General features: G+C 39.4%; 1 protein-coding gene across 1 annotated transcript in view; it reads left to right on the forward strand.

Annotated features, from left to right (window-relative positions):
- LOC126474189 (palmitoyl-protein thioesterase 1-like) overlaps nucleotides 1–22041 on the forward strand; it is a 55741-nt gene that overhangs the window by 28533 nt on the left and 5167 nt on the right. Inside the window, exon 5 of the mRNA XM_050101652.1 lies at nucleotides 12214–12490. Within this exon, the coding sequence (XP_049957609.1) occupies nucleotides 12214–12490 (277 nt within the window). The remainder of the gene's footprint in view (nucleotides 1–12213; nucleotides 12491–22041) is intronic.

Raw genomic sequence — 22041 nt, forward strand, 5'->3', positions numbered from 1 at the left:
AGGAGGAGTTCTTTTCGAGAAACACTCTTGAGAAAATGTAGAGAACCAGCATTTGGATTTGTCTGCTGAATGATTCTACTTCCACCAACATAACATTGTGTGTAAGGACCATGAAGATAAGATACAAGAAATTAGGACTCATATGAGGTGTATAGACAGTCGTTTTTCTCTCGCTCTATTTGCGAGTGGAACAGGAGGGGAAATGACAAGCAGTGGTACAGGTTACCCTTCGGTCCGCACTGTATGGGGCTTGTAGAGTATCTCTGTAGATGTAGATGTAGATCCCAATATTCTTCCATGGACACACTCAAATTTACTTCTACCTCTGTCAATGACTTTCTGTCCAAGGTAACATACTGCATCCTCCCTACCATAAAATTCTCAATCCAGTAACAAATTTCACTTGGTACTCCATAAGATTATGTTTTTGAAAATAAGTGTAGGTGTGGCACTGAGTCAAATGCTTTTTGGAAATCGAGATAAGCATTTAGGAATGTTCACCACAGACTTTCATTCATTCACTTTTGAACAATACACACAGCTGTAATTTGATAATCTGTCCAAGGTAATAATGTCAAAAATAATCAATTATTATACTGATGAGGTGAAATGAAATTAAATGTTGTGTGGCCAGGGCCTCCCATCACGTAGACCGTTTGCCTGTTGCAAGTCTTTTGAGTTGACGCCACTTCGGCGACTTGCGTGTCGATGAGGATGAGATGGTGGTGGTGGTGGTGGGTGGTGGTGGTGGTGGTGGTGATGGTGGTGATTAGGACAACTTAACACCCAGTTCCTAAGTGGAGGAAATCTCCGACCCAGCCAGGAATCGAACCCGGGACATCAGGAAAGAAGACTGAGATCTAGAAAGTAAGACATCGTCAAATAGATTTCTGAATTTGAATTAACTGTCAAAGATAAATACAGTTCCATAACTGGAGATCAGTTAATGTTGCTGAATATGAACCCAACAAAAGGCTGTTGTCCTGGTAGTTCAGACTGTCCATTTGAGAAAGGACAACTTGGACAGAATGGATTTAGTAGCAGTTATTGGCCAAATCCGTGGTTTGTGTGTAGGTCCCTGGCTCAGCTGTAGAGTGAGAAGCCATTACACAATGAAACTACAGTTAAATGATTGTAGACATTGAAAAGGAACAGTCACAGAAATTTAAAAATGTATTTGCATTTATAGCTTCAGTATTTTTGAAAAATGGACTAGTGTGCATGTGGAAGCAGAGAAAAGAAAGGTGCTCATAGGAAGTCATAGTTATTCCTGTATATGTATATGGAGACACATTAGGTGCACTATTATTATTATTATTATTATTATTATTATTATTTAGCTAAGCTACAAATTCTTAAAAATAATAATAATAAACTTTTGAACTAAAGTACACTTATGGTGTCCACAGCTCTTGAGCTGCATGCTGAATCTAATGATTTCTTTCAGCAGATGTTACATTGATTACATTTGTTTTTTATACAGAGAGCAGAAAGGAAACTAGATGTTCTTGCAGACTGACCCGTAATGTAGCCCAAGGCCTTGGTTAGGTTGAAAAGTGACAGTTTGATTGTGAGCTGGAGAAGTCATTGGATGTGAATGGGAGAAAACTAGATGTGCTGGTAGACCGACCCATAGGAAAGCCTGAGGTCTAGGTTAAGTTGGAATGTGACTGTTTGGTTGTGAGATGGCAAAACCAACAAATTTCAACACAAAAGTAGATTGATGTGTAACGTAGCCTGAGATACACATTTGTCATCCTACTTGTATGTCTCACACTGATTTTCCAAAAATTTTGACAGCGTGGTTAAATTATTACCTAAATAATAGAACAAAATGCCAGCTACCTTTATTTACAACTGATCGAAATTGTAAAAGAACATTCTGATTGGCTACCGATAACTGACTCACGATTCCTGATTTTCAGTTCCCGTTGTTCATCATGTGAGTTTTTACCAGTTTCCACCAGCACTGCAACAGTCGCTGACAACATAAGTGTACTTTTACCAGTTTTTGTGTTTTAATAAAATAAGGTGGATGGTGTACTGGCAATTTATAGCATGATTTTTTTGTGTGTTATTTCATTGTGTTTGTTTGAAGGTATTATAAAATGTGATGTGAATGAGAAGTGCACAAACTGTTACAGGTTAGTGAGTTGTGGGATATTTTGCGAATAGTGTATCAACTCATTTCAGTGGGGTGTATGTAGTGAGAAGCTAATGTGAAATCTGGCAATTACTCTCCTGTATCTGCAGGACATGTGGTAGAAATAGATCACTAGCAGTTCAGGAATTGAGAATATTATGCTATTCAGGTGTAGTTAGAGGATGCTAGACAATAATTAGACATGCTACAGAGGAGACGGTGGCGAAATGGGAACTGACATTCAGCAATGAGGCCTTAGGAAGAGAATGTATTCTGATAGTTTGCCTTTGAATGTTGATAGCAGATTTAGCCAGCTGTCAGTCATGTGGAGAGGAGCTTTCAGTAACTGTAAGGGCAAGTAAGATGAAGGAGACAACTCAAGTTGTTAGGAAACCTAAGTTAAATAGGAACAGTAAGAAGAAGAGGATTCTGCTGGTAGGTAGCAGTCATAGATGTGGTGTAGGCCCACGGTTGCAGGAGACACTAGGTACGGAGTAACAAGTCAGCAGTATTTAAAAGCAAGTGGTGGGCTCAGTAAGATGACAGAATACTTGCAGGCTTTGTGTAAGGATTTTACTAAAGAGAATCAGGTACTGACAGTGTGAGAGTTTGAGAATAGTCTTGATAGGGACTGGGCTTGTGATTTAGGTGGTGAGTTGGACTGGATTGGTACTCAAACCTGGACTCAGTTAGGAGTATCTGTAGGCTAGTCTGTAGCAGACAAAGTCTACACCTGAATGGGACTGGGAAGGGATCATTGGTGAAGCTTACAAGTGACAGTATAGTAGGTGGATCTGGGGTCACTGAGGGCCAAATTATGGTGATAACACACAAAAAGAATTATTATTTATTAGAATGTAACCAGGTTGGAGATATCTTTGCTTGATGGGGATTCCTTTAATGCTAGATGTTAGTTAAAAAAGTGAGGAATGCAGATCGGAAGAAGCAGTAAGCTTATTTAATAAAAATACTAGGGGGCTTAAAGGTAGAGTAGATGAATTGCTAATAATTATTGACACTGGTATTACTTTTATCTCAGAGCATAATTTACATAGTGAAGAAATGCTAAGGTTTCCTTTGTGTTCTATGTAAGGTACTTGCAGAAGAGAGGTGTGCCCATTTATACCAAGTGTAATGTTTCATTCAAAAGTGTTGACATACCAAAATACTGTAAAGACCAAATATTTGAATGTTGGGCAGGAGAGTCTGGATTTTCAGGAAGAAAATTAGTCTTAGTGGCCACTACAGCTCCCCTGTTCAGACTACAGATTTCCTCTTCAGACTTGATGCTGTGCTAGGCTATGTTCTTAACAAAGACATGAGGTGTTTTTTATGTGGGATTTCAATGTAACATTTGTGATTGATTCCCTAGGGAAAAAAAGTGACTGGATTTGCTTATATCATACAGCCTAGTACGGACAATATACATTCCAATTGGAATTCAAGGAAACAGCTGCATGACCATAGACAATATCTTCATAGATTATTCTCTAGTTGGTGGGCACAGTGTGAGACAAATTAGTAATGGCCTGTCATATGATGATGCACACCTAGTAACATTGAAAGGAATCAAGGCAGATCCATATCCCAAAGTCATAAACAAAATATTGAGAGATGTGAGTCCTCTTGCACTGCAGACATTTGAAGCCAGTCTTGAAGTAGTAGTCTACATACATACAAATTATGACAAATATAATACATTTCTTCAAACTCGTATCACTTTGTTTGATGTCTCATTCCCATTTTAAAAATGCAGGCAGGTGTGTAGTGATAACATTAGCAATTGATTTTGATAAATAATGGCACTAGACTACTGTGCAGGTCATTTGTGGAGGAGATATCAGGGCAGAATGTGGGTGCTCGACATGTGAAACCTCTTTTGTGTGAGAATTAAACTTTTACTGATCCACCAACATTGTGCGAAATATTTAATAATAATTTTATGTAAGTAGTCAGCAGTTTAAATCAAAATTTTCTTTGCACAGCTAAATATGCAAAACTCTTGAAATCTGGTGTTTGAAGGCAAATACAGCACATACACGGGAAACAAGCAGAGATGAAAATTGAATCAATTATTAAATCTTTTAAGACAACATTCTCATGAGTATGATAAAATTTTCAAGTAGGGATATGAAGATCAGTGTGCCCTATGTTAGTTCTGTACTGTCATGTCTATGATGTGTCCTGGCGGATTGAAAGTCATTTATAAAACAGGTGGAAGAAATAATGTAGACTATTGGCCAATTTCTTTGTTGGCAGTGTTTTCAAAAGTTTTTGAGAAAGAATTGTATAACATTGTTGTGGCAGATCTCATAATTTGCTGCTAGACTCAGAGTTTAGCTTCTGGGAGTATACACAGAGATTGCAATTTATTCTTTTGTATGTGAGGCACTGGGAGGGCTGAATGATGTGTTAGTACAGTAGGCATGTTCCCCGATTTAACAAAAGCATTTGATTGTGTGTGTATCACACAATACTTTTGCTGAGCTGTTTGGAGGGCCCAGCCCATAACTTTCCAAACGTTCTCAGTTGGGGAGAGACCCAGCGACCTTACTGGTCAAGGTAGGGTTTGACAACTGATAGAAATGTTCACTATGCTTGGGCAAGCATTATCTTGCTGAAAATGTAAGCCCAGGATGGGTTGCCATGAAGGATAACAAAATGGGATGTAGAATATCATTGACATACTGCTGTGCTGTGAGGCTGCCACAGATGACAACCAAAGAGCTCCTGCTATCAAAAGAAATAGCACCCCAGACCATCACTCCTGGTTGTCGGACCACATGGTGACAAGAATCAGGATGGTATCCCATTGCTGTCTGAGGCATCCCCAGACAAGTCTTCATTGCCATCAGAGCTCAGTTTGAAGTGGGACTCATCACTGAAGATAAATCTTTTCGAGTCAATGAGATTCCAGGCCAAAGACGTATTTGGAGACACTCTGGACAACAGTGGGATACCAACGTGACATTCGCCTGCTCCACTGCCTGATATCCAGAAATGGATGGTCTGAGGTAGCGTTTCTTTCTGTAGCAGGACCCCTTTGGTTGTCATCTGCAGCTTCCTTACACCACAGCGGTATGTCGACAACATTCTACAACCCATTTTATTGCCCTCTATGGCAAGCCATTCTGGGCTCACATTTCTGCAAGATAATGACTACTCGTACACAACGAGAGCTTCTACTGCTTGTCTTCTTGCTTGCATACCCTACCTCGGCCAGCAACGTCGTCAGATCTCTTCCCAGTTGAGGATGTATATGGAGCATTATGGCCCTCCAACCAGCTCAGGTTTTGATGATCTAACGTGTCAATTGGACAGAATTTGGCACGATATCCTTCAGAATGACATCTAAGTAATCTTATCGATCAATGCAAAGCAGAAAACTGCTTGCATAAAGGCGAAAGGTGGACCAACATGTTATTGACTTGCTCAGTATGAAGCTCTTTCTGTTGAATAAGTTGACCAATTTTTCTGAAATTATAATCATTTGTTTGTCATTACGTGTACGTCTACCAATTTCCATCCCATTCGCATAATTCCTTTGTTGTGGATGATTTTTTTGTGTCTTTAATATATAGTTTATAATTGATGTAGCTAATACAGTATTCAGTAACATTAGCACACAGTTTTCAGAGATCAGATTAATGTTTAGCTGCAACACAACTTAATGCTTTCAGTTTTTGACGTGGAACAGTCATAAAAGTGAAATTTTTTTATTCCAAGGTGGTTAAACAGTCGAAGTCAAACATTTTCAATTCTTAGGACCGAGGTTAGGCAGAAGGCTTTCTTGGTAGTATGACATTGAAGATCTTGTGCAGAAACTGGATGCTGTTATCTTCACTGTTAGAATGATCTCCACGTGAAGGCTTGTTTACTTTGCTTACTTCCTTCCTGTTATTTTCTACAGTGTTACATTCTGAGGCAACTGTCTTTCGCCAAAAGTACACTCATGCCAAATTAGGGTGGCGAGACTGACCTGCAATATCATTTCGTGAACTTTGTGTAGGTTGTTGTTCAGGTAAGTCTCTCAAGATTCTAACTCTGCCCTCCCTGTACATATATTCCATGATGGGATTTGTTATTGACAATACTGACTCATACAAAAGAAACTGCAACATTCATTCAGTGAACATAGTATCAGTTAACATAAAAGTGAATCAAAATTAAGTGCAGTAACTGAAGAGTGGAAATGGAAAATGTTCTAAGTGCCAAACCAAGCATTTGACAGGAGAATGAAAACTGTATATAAACGATTTGCATCCAAAAATTGAGAAGGTATTCTGATACCATAGGATTATGCTGCTCACCACATCACTGCAAAAAATAATGAGACACATTAAAAAAAGTAAATACTTTATCAAGAACATTCCAAGTCCCATACCAGGAAACTGATGCCAATACAATAAGGAAGTTTTTACGAGTTGATTCTTGCAAAGAAGAAAGCAGTGACTAACCACTGTTAATAATTCTATATTCACACAGATAGCACTGTAATCACTTTCTAACCACCATGTTCATCTTCAGATGGCATGTCACATTTCTGTTACAGGATGTCAACAGGTCATCAAAGTCACGAAAAAGTAATGAAAATTAACGGGTGGTCAGACATTTCCTTATAAAACTTTTGTAAATAATCTCATTTTAAAAGGTGTTAGGTACGATCTTGAGGTCACTGTTTGTTTGACATATTTAATAACAAAAAACAATGGAAAAAGTGCAACAAAATATGGATAGTGACAGCACAGTCCAGTGACAAAGCAGACAGCAATGCAGCCAACACTGGTTAATAATACACTTTCTTCTTCTTCTTCTTCATCTTTTTTATGCCACATCAGATTTCAGTTTGTTATGCCATACAATTAGTATAATAATATTAAGTTATTTGTGGTGTTGTTTACATTAGTTGTTGGCTGTTTTTCTCCGCAACAACTAATGTAAACAACAGTAAATGTAATATAAATGTCAACAGCCATCTGAAGGTGAACCTGTCATTTGGAAACTGGTGCCGACACTGTTTGTGTAAATAAACAGTATTATTTACAATGGCTGTTTGCTGCATTCTTCTTCACATTAATGAACTTGTATTTTGTGCACAGTCACAGTCTCAAAAATGTCTGTTTTTGACATAATTTTTATTTTTTATTATACAAGTACACAAATACAGCATTAAGTTTTTTACTGGTACAACTCTAGCTGACAAAAACCACTTCTCATATCTTTTAAATTTTGGAACTCCAGAGGAAAATGTAGCTTGGCACAAAGACCATGCACCATCTATCGACAAATGTTTGAAATACTTGCCCAATGGTTTAGCACCTGGATCAAGCCTAGGGACATGCAACAGAGTACCAAGAAACCAATAGTCTTGAAAAACCATTCACAAAACTGGTGCTTGGCTGATCCTTTGACAGTAGAATGTAGCTCCTCCATGGGCATAGATGCAGTCACTGATTCTGTTAGGAAGTGTGTTGTATGCTCTGCTACCATGAGTTGGCCCAGAGCTGTTGTAACTGGCCTTCAGTACAATGGATATTGGCTCTGTAATGCGGTTGATCACCAGTTTTGTTCCACACGTTTTCTGTTGAATACATATTGTGGGATCTTGCTGGCCAATGGAATACCACCACATTGTGTAACAGTTCATAAAGACATGTGATGCGTCAGTAAGTGTTATACTGTGGAAAGATAGCATCAAGATATGTCTCATGAGAATACAGTATGTGTCATGTACAGTTGTGCCACCATAGTTTCCCAAATTCACTACTGGCCATTAAAATTGCTACACCACGAAGATGATGTGCTACAGACGCAAAATTTAACCGACAGGAAGAAGATGCTGTGATATGCTAATGGTTAGCTTTTCAGAGCATTCACACAAGGTTGGCACCGGTGGCGACACCTACAACGTGCTGACATGAGGAAAGTTTCCAACCAATTTCTCATACACAGATAGCTGTTGACTGGCGTTGCCTGGTAAAACGTTGTTGTGATGCCTCATGTAAGGAGGAGAAATGAGTACCATCACGTTTCTGACTTTGATAAAGGTCGGATTGTAGCCTATCACAATTGCGGTTTATCGTATCGCCACATTGCTGCTTGTGATGGTCGAGATCCAATGACTGTTACCAGAATATGGAATTGGTGGGTTCAGGAGGGTAATACGGAACGTCGTGCTGGATCCCAATGGCCTCGTATCACTAGCAGTCGAGGTGACAGGCATCTTATCTGCATGGCTGTAACAGATTGTGCAGCCACGTCTCGATCCCTGAGTCAACAGATGGGGACGTTTGCAAGACAATAACCACCTGCATGAACAGCTCGACGACGTTTGCAGCAGCATGGACTATCAGCTCGGAGACCATGGCTGCAGTTACCCTTGACGCTCTATCACAGACAGGAGCGCCTGCGATGATGTACTCAATGACGAACCTGGGTGCACGAATGGCAAAACGTCATTTTTTCGGATGAATCCAGGTTCTGTGTTCAGCATCATGATGGTCACATCCGTGTTTGGCGACATTGCAGTGAACGCACATTGGAAGCGTGTATTCATCATCGCCATACTGGCGTATCACCCGGCGTGATGGTATGGGGTGCCATTGGTTACACGTCTCGGTCACCTCTTGTTCGCATTTACAGCACTTTGAACAGTGGACGTTACATTTCAAATGTGTTACGACCCGTGGCTCTACCCTTTCGTTTGTTCCCTGCGAAACCCTGCATTTCAGCAGGATAATGCACGACCGCATGTTACAGGTCCTGTACGGGACTTTCTGGATACAGAAAATGTTCAACTGCTGCCCTGGCCAGCACATGCTCCAGATCTCTCACCAATTGAAAATGTCTGGTCAATGGTGGCCTTGCAACTGGCTCATCACAATACGCCAGTCACTACTCTTGATGAACTGTGGTATCGTGTTGAAGCTGCATGGGCAGCTGTACCTGTACACGCCACCCAAGCTCTGTTTGACTCAATGCCCAGGCGTATCAAGGCCGTTATTACGGCCAGAGGTGGTTGTTCTGGGTACTGATTGCTCAGGATCTATGCACGCAAATTGCGTGAAAATGTAATCACATGTCAGTTCTAACATAATATATTTGTCCAGTGAATACCCGTTTATCATCTGCTTTTCTTTTTGGTGTAGCAATTTTAATGGCCAGCTATGACCTGAACTTATACACGATGGATTCCCACACTATGACACTAGGGTTAACACTGGCGTGTGTCTACAAAACATTGGCAGAATGTGTCCCCTCACATCAGGTCACCAATACTTGCAGATGACAGTCATCCAATGTAGTTCAGCACCAAACCAAATATCATCATGGGAAATGGTGTGACACCACTCTTCAGCCTTTCATGTTTCCCAGATACAGCACCACTTTAAATGACACTATTGTGGCCCCTGGCAAATGGTACAGGATGTCATGGAATTATTATATAAATTCGATTACATGTGCCTGAATGGCTGATGCAGATATGAAGGGGCTGTGAGGTACAAACAATACAGCAATCCTCCTTTGACGGGGTCAGGCTTGGATCAGCTAGAGTCGTGACAATGCCTGTGATATTCACCACAACTCCACTCTGTCCAATATGAGACCTCTGCACGTGCCACACTCCTGGATATTGTTTAATTTGATCGACTGACTGTATGCAGACACACTATGATGTCCTTTCCATTTCCTGTCCAGTTCTTGTAAGATTGACTCACAAGCCCATGTGGTATCCTCCATGATTCTTAGTATTACTTACTATCTGTCTGATGCAGTGCATGCCCATTATATACCCTGTTGGGGTGATGACATGGTAAAACAACAGTGCACTCTGGTGGCTGTTCTAGTTGTCATAGATCAATCCATCTCTAATCATTCATATATCTGCTGATGGTATGTATGTGTCTACATTGGATCATTCCATTTGGTGCTCAATGCTTTTGTTAATTAGTTCAGGATGTTTGTAGTGTCTCTTTCCTTCTGGCACTGGTTAAACATATTTCCATCCAGACAATTGGTGGTTACAAAGTATTAACCATTATCATTAATGTTAGGGAATTGAACTATTGCTTGGGCTAATTAAAAATTTGGCATTGATGATGGAGTAAAATGCCATGTAGAGCAGGATGTCAATACTGTGCAGATTTGGAGTGTCTTATGCACTATCAGTCTTTTCAGTAATCATTTGCATGCATTCAGAGCAAAAAATGTTGCTGACTTGTAATTTTCTGGTAAACAATAGATTACTGGGTATTTTAGTACTCAAATATATCCTAATTAGGCATTAATGTGTTTCATCATAGAGCACAAATATACACTCCTGGAAATGGAAAAAAGAACACATTGACACCGGTGTGTCAGACCCACCATACTTGCTCCGGACACTGCGAGAGGGCTGTACAAGCAACGATCACACGCACGGCACAGCGGACACACCAGGAACCGCGGTGTTGGCCATCGAATGGCGCTAGCTGCGCAGCATTTGTGCACCGCCGCCGTCAGTGTCAGCCAGTTTGCTGTGGCATACGGAGCTCTATCGCAGTCTTTAACACTGGTAGCATGCCGCGACAGCGTGGACGTGAACTGTATGTGCAGTTGACGGACTTTGAGCGAGGGCGTATAGTGGGCATGCGGGAGGCCGGGTGGACGTACCGCCGAATTGCTCAACACGTGGGGCGTGAGGTCTCCACAGTACAACGATGTTGTCGCCAGTGGTCGGCGGAAGGTGCACGTGCCCGTCGACCTGGGACCGGACCGCAGCGACGCACGGATGCACGCCAAGACTGTAGGATCCTACGCAGTGCCGTAGGGGACCGCACCGCCACTTCCCAGCAAATTAGGGACACTGTTGCTCCTGGGGTATCGGCGAGGACCATTCGCAACCGTCTCCATGAAGCTGGGCTACGGTCCCGCACACCGTTAGGCCGTCTTCCGCTCACGCCCCAACATCGTGCAGCCCGCCTCCAGTGGTGTCGCGACAGGCGTGAATGGAGGGACAAATGGAGACATGTCGTCTCCAGCGATGAGAGTCGCTTCTGCCTTGGTGCCAATGATGGTCGTATGCGTGTTTGGCGCCGTGCAGGTGAGCGCCACAATCAGGACTGCTTACGACCGAGGCACACAGGGCCAACACCCGGCATCATGGTGTGGGGAGCGATCTCCTACACTGGCCGTACACCACTGGTGATCGTCGAGGGGACACTGAATAGTGCACGGTACATCCAAACCGTCATCGAACCCATCGTTCTACCATTCCTAGACCGGCAACGGAACTTGCTGTTCCAACAGGACAATGCACGTCCGCATGTATCCCGTGCCACCCAACGTGCTCTAGAAGGTGTAAGTCAACTACCCTGGCCAGCAAGATGTCCGGATCTTTCCCCCATTGAGCATGTTTGGGACTGGATGAAGCGGCGTCTCACGCAGTCTGCACGTCCAACACGAACGCTGGTCCAACTGAGGCGCCAGGTGGAAATGGCATGGCATGCCGTTCCACAGGACTACATCCAGCATCTCTACGATCGTCTCCATGGGAGAATAGCAGCCTGCATTGCTGCGAAAGGTGGATATACACTGTACTAGTGCTGACATTGTGCATGCTCTGTTGCCTGTGTCTATGTGCCTGTGGTTCTGTCAGTGTGATCATGTGATGTATCTGACCCCAGGAATGTGTCAATAAAGTTTCCCCTTCCTGGGACAATGAATTCACGGTGTTCTTATTTCAATTTCCAGGAGTGTAATTTAATTATTTTTTTCTAGACAGCAGAGTGGCTAATTAGATCCATTGATGTTGTGGACCATTGACATTTTCATTGTAAGAGATGGGCACCAAATATGTCACAATGGAGTGTTGCAAAGACCATCTTTTGAATATCTTTTTCTTCACACAGTACATTGGTATTACAAATGTTAATATTGCAAAACTTGTGTTTTCAGAGAATGTTTTGGCAATTATGCATTAGGTCTGCACTATTTCATAATGTCTTACATTTTTTGTGTTGTTAATAATTATCATTGTCAGAAATATTTACAATGTTGATGAGGTACTGAACAATTAAATGTTTTCACAGTTGGGTGCAGCGTGAATTAGTACAGGCAGAATACTGGCATGATCCACTGAACGAAGAAGAGTATCGCCAGAGAAGTATCTTCCTGGCTGACATAAACAATGAACGACAACTGAACGAGACCTACAGAACTAATTTACTGAAGCTAAAGAACCTTATCCTGGTGCGCTTTAACAATGATACAATTGTGGAGCCCCGAGAGACAGAATGGTTTGGCTTCTATCGTCCAGGACAGGCCAAAGAAGTGTACTCGTTGCGGGAGAGCCCACTGTACATTGAGGTAAGCCTGATACATGCACTGTTGCAGGATATTACAAAGAGTAAGAATTTAATTTCACTTGTAACAGGTACACAGTTTCAACTAAATAGTTTCTGAATTTCATAATACTTTAGGTATTACATGCTGTAGTTCTTGTTAAGCCCTTCCCCTGAAGCATATGAGAGCGGTTCATAAAGCTCATGTGTTTAAAGACAGAAGTTATTGCTAAACCAACTTGGTGTTGTTACTGTGTGTCACCATCTGGCATATAATGCTAAAATAAAAATTACAAAATTCATAAGTGAGTTTGGATTTTGCAGCCATTTTAGTAAAATGCGTTTCATGATTTTTCTGAGACAAAAGAAGTGCAGTATCATTCAGTGATTTATGTTTTGTTTTTGCATGGGAAAACGTGACAAGATGAAGGGAAAATTGGAGGCTGTTCATGGTGACACTTTGTCATCTACATCTACACTTATACTCCGCAAGCCACCCTACGGTGTGTGGCGGTGGGCACTTTACCTCCCTTTCCTGTTCCAGTCGCGTATGGTTCGCGGGAAGAACGACTGTCTGAAAGCCTCCGTGCGCGCTCTAAGTGCACGTTCAGTGACAACAGTTACATAATGGTTCAACAAATTTAAACAGAATCAAACATCAGCTTTTGATGAGAATCACACAGAATGTTGAGCATATGAATTGAGAAATAATTGATGTAGTCCATTACATGATTTTTCCTAATTATTGACCAAGGGTGCACAAAGTAGCGAAAGTCATAGATTTGTTGCCAGGAATGGCAGTTAATAATTTATATGGTAGTTGGCCATGAAAAAATTATGAGCACGATGTGTACTGCTGTTGTTGAGTGAACAACAGATATGGCTTTCAATACAAAGAACTTTTTGTGTCAAGTTGTCACTGTTTATGATACCTGAATTCATCATTATACCCCAGAAACCAACCAGCAATCAAGTCAATGGATTGTATATGGTGAATCTGCTCCAAAGACGGTGAAGACATTCCCACCAGCTGGACAGAATATGTTTGGCAAGGATTTCTTGTGATGTAAATCATGATAGACTAATAAAAGTCCTAGAATAACAAGAAATTATTGGTGAGCAATACTACAACCATTTCAACATGGATCGGTGAAGTATTCAGCGTAGATGAATACACACACACACACACACACACGCACACACACACACACACACACACAGACAGAGAGAGAGAGAGAGAGAGAGAGAGAGAGAGAGAGAGAGCGAGAGAGCGAGAGAGAGAGAGCGAGAGCGAGAGCGCTACACACCTAGAGGTTGTAAACAGTAACTGTTTACAATGTACCACAGAGGTGTTAGGAGAAGTGAAGATGAACAATTTGATGTAAGGCACCTGTGGTCTGTCAATCTGGGAATCAGCTTCAGACCTAGAAAACTACCTAATTTACAGTGCACATATGCCACGCAAGGTTGTTAGTATCATCTCACCCTCTTTTCCGCAGCTCGTGGTCTAGTGGTTAGCATTGCAGCCTCTGGATCAGGGGTCTCAGGTTTGATTCCTGGCCAGGTCAGGGATTTTCTCTACCTGAGAACTGGGTGTTTGTGTTGTCTTCATCATTCAGGAAAATAGTGAGACTGGGCAGTGAAAAGATTGGAAATTTGTAAGGGTGCCGATAACCACACTGTTGAGTGACCCAAAAATCAAAATCAGCTTCTCACCCTGCCAGCTGCCAGCTTTTGTTAACATTAATTCGTTAATATTTCCTGTGAGGGTAATGAAAGTAGAATACTTTTGAACATATTATGCAAAAACTAATTAGGTTTCAAATTCCATCTAAACTTAACCCTTACAAGCACGGTAGTCTCGTAGTAAGAAGGCAAGAGAAACAAAAGATGTAACTATTAATTTTATGTGCTTAAAATCCACAAAATTGCGAGATACAAAGTTACATGAACACCAGTTTCACAATTTTAAATGCACAACTAAGCCAGGGGCATAAAAGGGTGAGAAGACCTTGTAACATTTCTCCCTTGAGTGGCTTTTTTTGTTCAATTTAAGGATGTTTCTCAAACTTATTAGACCACAAGTGTCTTATATTTATTTGTTCATCTCAGTATCCCCTACACCACTGTGATATGTTGTAAAGTTATTATTTACACCATATATAGGTTTATACAACCAACTAGCTTCACTAGAATCTCAGGAAGTCATGGGTCATTTTGAAAGAATGACACTGTTCTGGTCCATTGGTGTACTTGCGTTAAAGAAACCTGGTGTTGCATTTCATTTTAATCTGTTGTTGCAAGTGTCACAAATGTCTGGCGATTAGAAGCAGTTATCTGTGTTTCCTTAGCAATGGAAAGGCAGCTGGACCTGATTGGACATCTGTGATATTCTGTACAAATTATGCATAAGAACTTTCTAATGTTATAGCAACAGTTTATTTTAGGTTGCTGGAGCAACAAACAATACTAATAAATTAGAAAGGCGATTCATTCCCATTTTCAGGAATGGTTGTAGGACAGGTACACACAATTATAGCCCTATATTACTGACATCTGTCTGTTGTAGACTTTCACACCACATTTTTGTTTATGTGTTGTGCTCTTGTTGGAGAATGAAAGTCAGCTCTATAGTTATCAACATCGATTCTATAAAGAGAGATCTTGTGAAACCTGGCTTGCTGTGTTCATCCATGTGATACAGGGTACCTCATAATTGGCACCATGCCTTAGGAACAGTGGCCCTTAATACACACATTCCATCTGGATAACAGATTTACTGTCTACCAATATCAATCTGTGCTGCTGATCATCTTCAGGCCTCGGTTGGAACAAAAAGAAAGTTACAATGATTTTACAGAAGTGCAATATTATGAACACTTGTCTCATTGATAGTAGAAATAACACCAAAATATTATGAACACTACACACACAAATGGCACCACAAAGTGGAGTTTTGTCAACAGCTGTTTGAAAGTAACGTAAAAAAAAATGTGACAGTGAAAAAATTTTTTATAGTTACATGACATAAGTCATATAGGAGTATGTTAAAACAGTAGAAAACTATATCTTCATGTATAATTAAATAAAAAAGAAAAATTAATAAAAAAATCAGACTTACAGGAGACACTAATTTAGTACATTTCAGCATAAGTGATGCATCATACTTTAATACATTTTTTAAAAAAGCTATAAACTTACTGACAGCACCCTGTGCATCATACATTTTTGTTGTTTACATATTTTAAAAAACCAGGGGAAAATATCTGAGACCAAGAATGTGCCTTCATTTTAATATACAGGGTGAGTCACTAACTATTGCCACAAAAAATAACTCCAAACGTATGATAGGAGCTGAAAAGTTTGTGGGACAGAAGTATCATGGGACAATGGGGGCCATAATATGACATTGGTTTTTTGTTGCTAGGTGGGGTCACTGCAGAGATATGAAGGTCAGCTTTGTTTTTTTAAATGGGATGCTACAGTTTGGTACTTATTTTCTGATAGTGGCTATTGAGACGAACCCAATGGTGTGTAACAGTAAGGTCTTTGAAGGTCAACGAAGGTCAAAAAGGTGGCATAACATCAATTTACAGAAGGTGTTTGAAGTGATGACCATTGGTATCAATGCAGTGCTACAGTTTTCCTATCATGGATTGAGTGGTATTCCTTATCGCATTGAGAGATATTCCTTAGCACACTATGCTCTGACAATTCTCACTCGCATATCTTCAGATGTAGTTGGAACATCTTTATAAACAATCTCTTTTACGAAATCCCACAAGAAAAAGTCCAGAGGCATCAAGTCTGGTGAATGAGCCGGCCACGACACATCTCCTCTGCATTCAATCCAACGATTTGGGAATTGTCTCTGTAACACATTTGTAGCCATCAGCAAAAAATGTGCTGGACATCCATCGTGTTGATACCACATTCTGTTCCTTGATCCTAAATGTATTTCTTCCAATAACAAACCTAATGTTTCTTGCAGGAATGTGGTGTACTTCCTACCAATAAGATTTCCTTTGATGAAATAGGGGCCTATAATTCTGTCCTCCAGAATCCCACACAATACGTTCAGCGACCATGGTTTTTGGTGTGCAACTTGCCGCAGCCAGCATGGATTTTCAGTTGCCCAATAGTGCATGTTATGCAAATTAACATTTCTATAGTTTGTGAATGTAGTCTCATCAGTCTGTGAATGTAGTCTGTCTAAATAAAATCAAATTAATAAATCTGTCATCCCTCTGAATCTGAAGTTGAGCCCATCAGCAGAATTCAATGTGACGCATACACTCTGTACCAGTTAATTCTTGATGGAGACTGATATGGTAAGGATGATATTTATGGCAATGCAGAAAACAAACAACACTACTCTGGCTCATGCCAGATTCCTTTGCGATTTGACGCGAACTAACACAAGGATCTCAAACCACAGCGGCAAGAGTGCCAATTTCTGTTTCCTCGTTAGTAACTTTCTTTTGCTGGATATGTTTCCGATGCGATAAAGATCCAGTTGTTCTCAATTTATCATACTCATATTTAAATGTACGAAGTGAAAGGTGAGTGTATTGAGGATATCTTTCAGCGTATAAGTCTCTAGCTCACACTGAATTTCATTGGCATTCTCCTTAAATGAGAAACATATCGACTTGATCTTCGAAGGAATAGACGGAATGCATCATTCACATTCGCTTGATTTGACGATACTGATCTTACCGTTCCTATTTGTGTTATATTGCAAAACTGTTGAATGGTGTTTACATGTCAATGGCACGTTAGATGGATACGCTGTATTTGGCGAATATTTACTATTTGCACGATATACGAGAGAGAATTGTCAGAGCATGTGCTGTAATAAGTGTCGAAGTGATAAGCAATACCACTTAATCCATGATAAGAAGATTGCAGCACTGCGTTGATACCAATGGTCAACCACTTCGGACACCTTCTGTAAATGGATGTTCATGCCACCTTTTTGAACTTCAAAGACCATACTGTTACACATCATTGGATTTGTCACGATGGCCGCTATCAGAAAATAAGTACCAAACTGTGGCATCCCATTTAAAAAAAAAAAAAAAAAACAAAGTTGACTTTCATATCTCTGACATGACCCTACCTAGCAACAAAAAAACCAGCGTCATATTATGGCCCCCATTGTCCCATGCAACTTTTGTCTCACAAACCTTTCAGCTACTATCATACCTTTGGAGTTATTCTTGGTGGCAATAGTTAGTGACTCAACCTTTATAAGAATAGGAATACACTCAGAACTCTTACTGTGAGGTAAAAAGGGAAGAGGGAGCGAGAGGAACAATAACTGCATTAATGCAGTACCTTTCAGCATGGATGGCGCATTAGACAGCACACTGTGTATCATACGTTTTTGTTTACTTATTTTAAAAGGCAGTGTAAAATTATGGAAGATATCTTAAACTTTTTGAATTTGCCTTCACTTTATTGAATAAGAATAGAAATGCACAGGACCATTACTGTAAGTTATAAAAGGGGAAAAAATGTGTTTATACATGTAACAGACTACAGTCTGTGCTGATCACCTTCTGTAAAGGTCAGCTAACATGATGAATACATTCCTGTTTGTGGAACAAGGCAGAACATCAGGCATTATGCATGTACTGGAGGATATCATCATAAATATTCAACTAAGTGTTATGAGAAAATTCATTCTAGAGTTCCAGCATGCTGGATTAATTGCAGGACAGCAAATTGTGTTAATAGTTTGTTATAGAATCAGCCAAAGTTGCAATACTAACTTTTTACATAATTGGTGACTAGTTTTGGGTGACCTGAATCCATTGTCCACACATACAAAACAGTATTTTCCGAAATAGCGTATAAACCATGTCAAGATTATACACCTACTTGTAACAGAGTCACGTTTAACTATGAACAGTGGCATATGTTTGTTCTGGCAGTGCTCATTGTTAAACTTGACTTTCTTATACGTTTATGTATAATCTTAACATGGTTGATATGCTATTTTGGAAAATACTGTTTTGTTTGTTTGGACGGTTTGAAAATCGGTTCGTGTAATCCGAAACTAGTTATCAATTAAATAATAAGTTAATGTTGCTAACTGTAACTGTGTCTATATCAAGCTGAAAAATTCGATCTGTTCGTTAATGTTCTTGTCAGGTTCTTTTGAAATCTATACTGCCAAGAGAAAAAAACATTTACCAGAATGTTAATGGACAGAATGAATATTCCCATTACACTTACTGTAATGTTTATGATGACATTGTCCAGTAGTTGTACAATGCCTGATGTTCTTCCTTGTTCTGTGAACATGAACGTATTTATTATGTTATGTGGCTGCAATGGAAGGTGGTCGGCATAGATTACAGCCTATGACATGCATAAACACACTACTGCATCGCCCCTCCCTCGGCCTGCTTTGGTAGGTGGTGCACTCTAGCGGCCACTCACTCCTCAGACTGATATTACTCAGGATTCATATGTATCTTAAAAGTGCTTAAAGATACTTAATTTTTATACTGTGCTATAAAAGTCCTTATATATGCCTTATTTTGTCCTTTTTTTAAATTACTGTCCTTCCAAGTTCTTGTTTTTGCCTTGGCAGTTATATTCAAACTTAAAAATCACTTAATGTATCAAACTTAAAAGGAGAAAAAGAAAGGCTGCATGTATAGGCCAAAGGCCAAAGCAGTTATGAGGCTTGCTCAAATGCTTGACATGTAGGGTGAGATGGGTAAGGCTCTCCCTGCCTCAGGCTTGTAGATTAAAGTGGGTGTGTGATTACATACTCTGGAAGTTTTGGATGACATTTCTCTGTTCGTTGCTTGTAGAAAAGCGGAAAATTGCCAAGCCAGTTTCCAATTCCTATAGGGTTGTTTCATCAGCACTAAAGGATAAGTTATTAAAAAGAAAACTTCATTTTTTCACATCTTACAAAGTAAATCATTATCTTATCAATTTTCGTTTACTGAAGAATGAGAATGTCAAGAAAATTGATTTCTCAGCTAAGCTTGTTACTTATGAAGAGGGGTCATCTTCACTCAGTGAATTAAGTAAGGTAGATTTAGGCTCTGTTGGAGGCAAATTTTGTCTAGCATGGTTAAGGAGGAAAAGATTACCAAGAAAAATGTTCTAGCCTTAATCATGAAGCACAGTCATTTATTTTGAAAATGGTTGAAAGTTTTCCTGAAAAATCTCCATTACGAAATTACTTTGTACGTAGTTCAGTCTATCTTGATCCAGAAGTTATTCTTGAAAATGGAGATGCTTGAAAGAAAAATGAAATTAATACTGAATAATCTGCTCGAAAGTGGTCATGTTTTGGCGGGAAATTGTTATTCCCTCATATTGAGTTTGGAGATTTTGTACAGAAAATTCTATATCAAGAATGTAGATATTTTGACATTAAAATTTTGAGATTAGATGACTTGTTGTACAAGAAATGTATTCAAGATGTTTCAAAGAAATCTTGGAGGTTTGCAAGAATATTTTAATCTGGTCACATGGTCAGGCAACAGTATAGTGTGGATTCTCAATCAACAATGCCCTAGAAGTAAAGAATTTGAAAGAAAGGGCCTACATTGCTACACAGCAAGTTAAAGACCTTTTTAAATTTTGTCGGGGAGTGCAGAATGTACAAATTACTAAGGATTTGTTGGCATTTGCATCTTCTGTCAGAAAAAAATGTGTGACTTATCTTGAGGAACAAAAACAAGTGCAGAAGATCAAGACACTATCAGAAAGAAAGCATGGATTGCAAGAGAGTTGGGAGGTTTAGAGCGGAATGCACCTCAATTCTAACATTTCTTTATTGCGTAAATCGGCTGATGAACTTTCAGAGATTGCAGAAAGGACGAGGATCATTTCTCATTACTCACAATCTAATCACTATTTCGCAATATTATGCACTAAGGAAAAAGACTCGTGAAAAGAAAGAAGTGGTTCAAGCATTAGACCGCCAGAGTAAGGAAAAAATAAATGACCTTAAAAACATGATATGAATTACTGTTTTTTGTCTATACTGTGGCTTTATTAATTAATTTATTTTTTAGTTCTTATAAGTTTTTCTTATTGATAATTCGTTCTCAGTGTCATTAAAACTCACACACTTGGAATTACTTTTGTATGTTGTTGCATGATAGAAACTGTAGAGAGGACTATAAAATGTGACATACTTACTTTAACTGCTTTAATAAGAAAAGCATTTATCGAAGATGAAGCAGATGTGCAGTGAAGAATATTGTTGGTAAGGTTTTAAAGAATTTCCCTTATGTATGTTAAGTTGAGACTGTTCATAATAATGGCATGTAGCGAGGGCCTCCCGTCGGGTAGACTGCTCGCCTGGTGCAAGTCTTTTGATTTGACGCCACTTCGGCGACTTGCGCATCGATGGGAATGAAATGATGATGATTAGGACAATACAACACCCCATCCCTGAGTGTAGAAAATCTCCGACCCAGGGAATCGAACCCGGGCTCTTAGGATTGACAGTCCATCGCACTGACCACTCAGCTACCTGGGGCAGACCTGAGGCTGTTCAGCTTTATTATAGTAATACTATATTGAAGTTATCATCTGCTTGTGCATTTGTGTTTTATTCTTGACCTCACTATAGTATGGAGTGCAATTGTTGTCAGTAAAGAAAAGGTGCTTAAAAAATTCCTTAATTTTTATTTCCTAAGTTCAGTATGAACCTTTTTACACTTAACACTTTCATTTAATTGTATTAATAGTAAGCTAAGAAATAGCTGTGGTTATCTCATAACTAAGTTCCATTTTCATCAGTTTTTCTGTGGCTATTTTATAACTAATTTCATTTATCGTTCCCTTTTCTAACTTGCAGTAAGAGTGCTCAGTGTATTTCTATTCTTATTCATTTGAATGAAGGCAAATTCATTAGTTCAGATCTGTTTGATTATTTTACATTCTTTTAAAATATGTAAACAAGAATGAAAATGTATCATACACAGTGTGCTTGTAACATTTATTTATTATGTATTACGTATCATTCATGCTGAAATCTACCACATTAATGCACTTTTATTTTGTAACTAGACTTCTTCTTTTCCCCCCTTTATTACCGTTTTATAGTAAGAGTCGTCAGCATATCCCTATTCTTATTCATTAAAATGAAAGTAAATTCTTAGTCTAGGATTTGTACAGTAATTTTGCACTGGCTTTTTAAAATATGTGAACAAAAATGGAAATGTATGACTCAAATTGTGCTGTCAGTTCTTTTAAATTTATTATTGTATAATGCATCCATCATTCATGCTAAAATGTACTACATTAAAATGTCCTGTGAGTTTGAATTTTTTTATTAAAATTTCCTTTTTTATTTTATTATATACCACATGGAGAAATAGTTTTACACTGTTTTAACTTACTCTACTATGACTGATGCAAATGTCATGTGATAGGAGAATTTTTCCCCACCACATCCTTATTTTTCACTTTAGTTTTACACAAATGTTGACAAACTGCGCTTTGCAGTGCCAGGTATGTGTGAGTTCATAATATTTTGTATTTATTTCTACTACCCCTGAGACAAATTTTCTTTATATTGCACTTCTGTAA

Source organism: Schistocerca serialis, chromosome 4, assembly GCF_023864345.2.
Source record: "Schistocerca serialis cubense isolate TAMUIC-IGC-003099 chromosome 4, iqSchSeri2.2, whole genome shotgun sequence".
NCBI lineage: Eukaryota > Metazoa > Arthropoda > Insecta > Orthoptera > Acrididae > Schistocerca > Schistocerca serialis.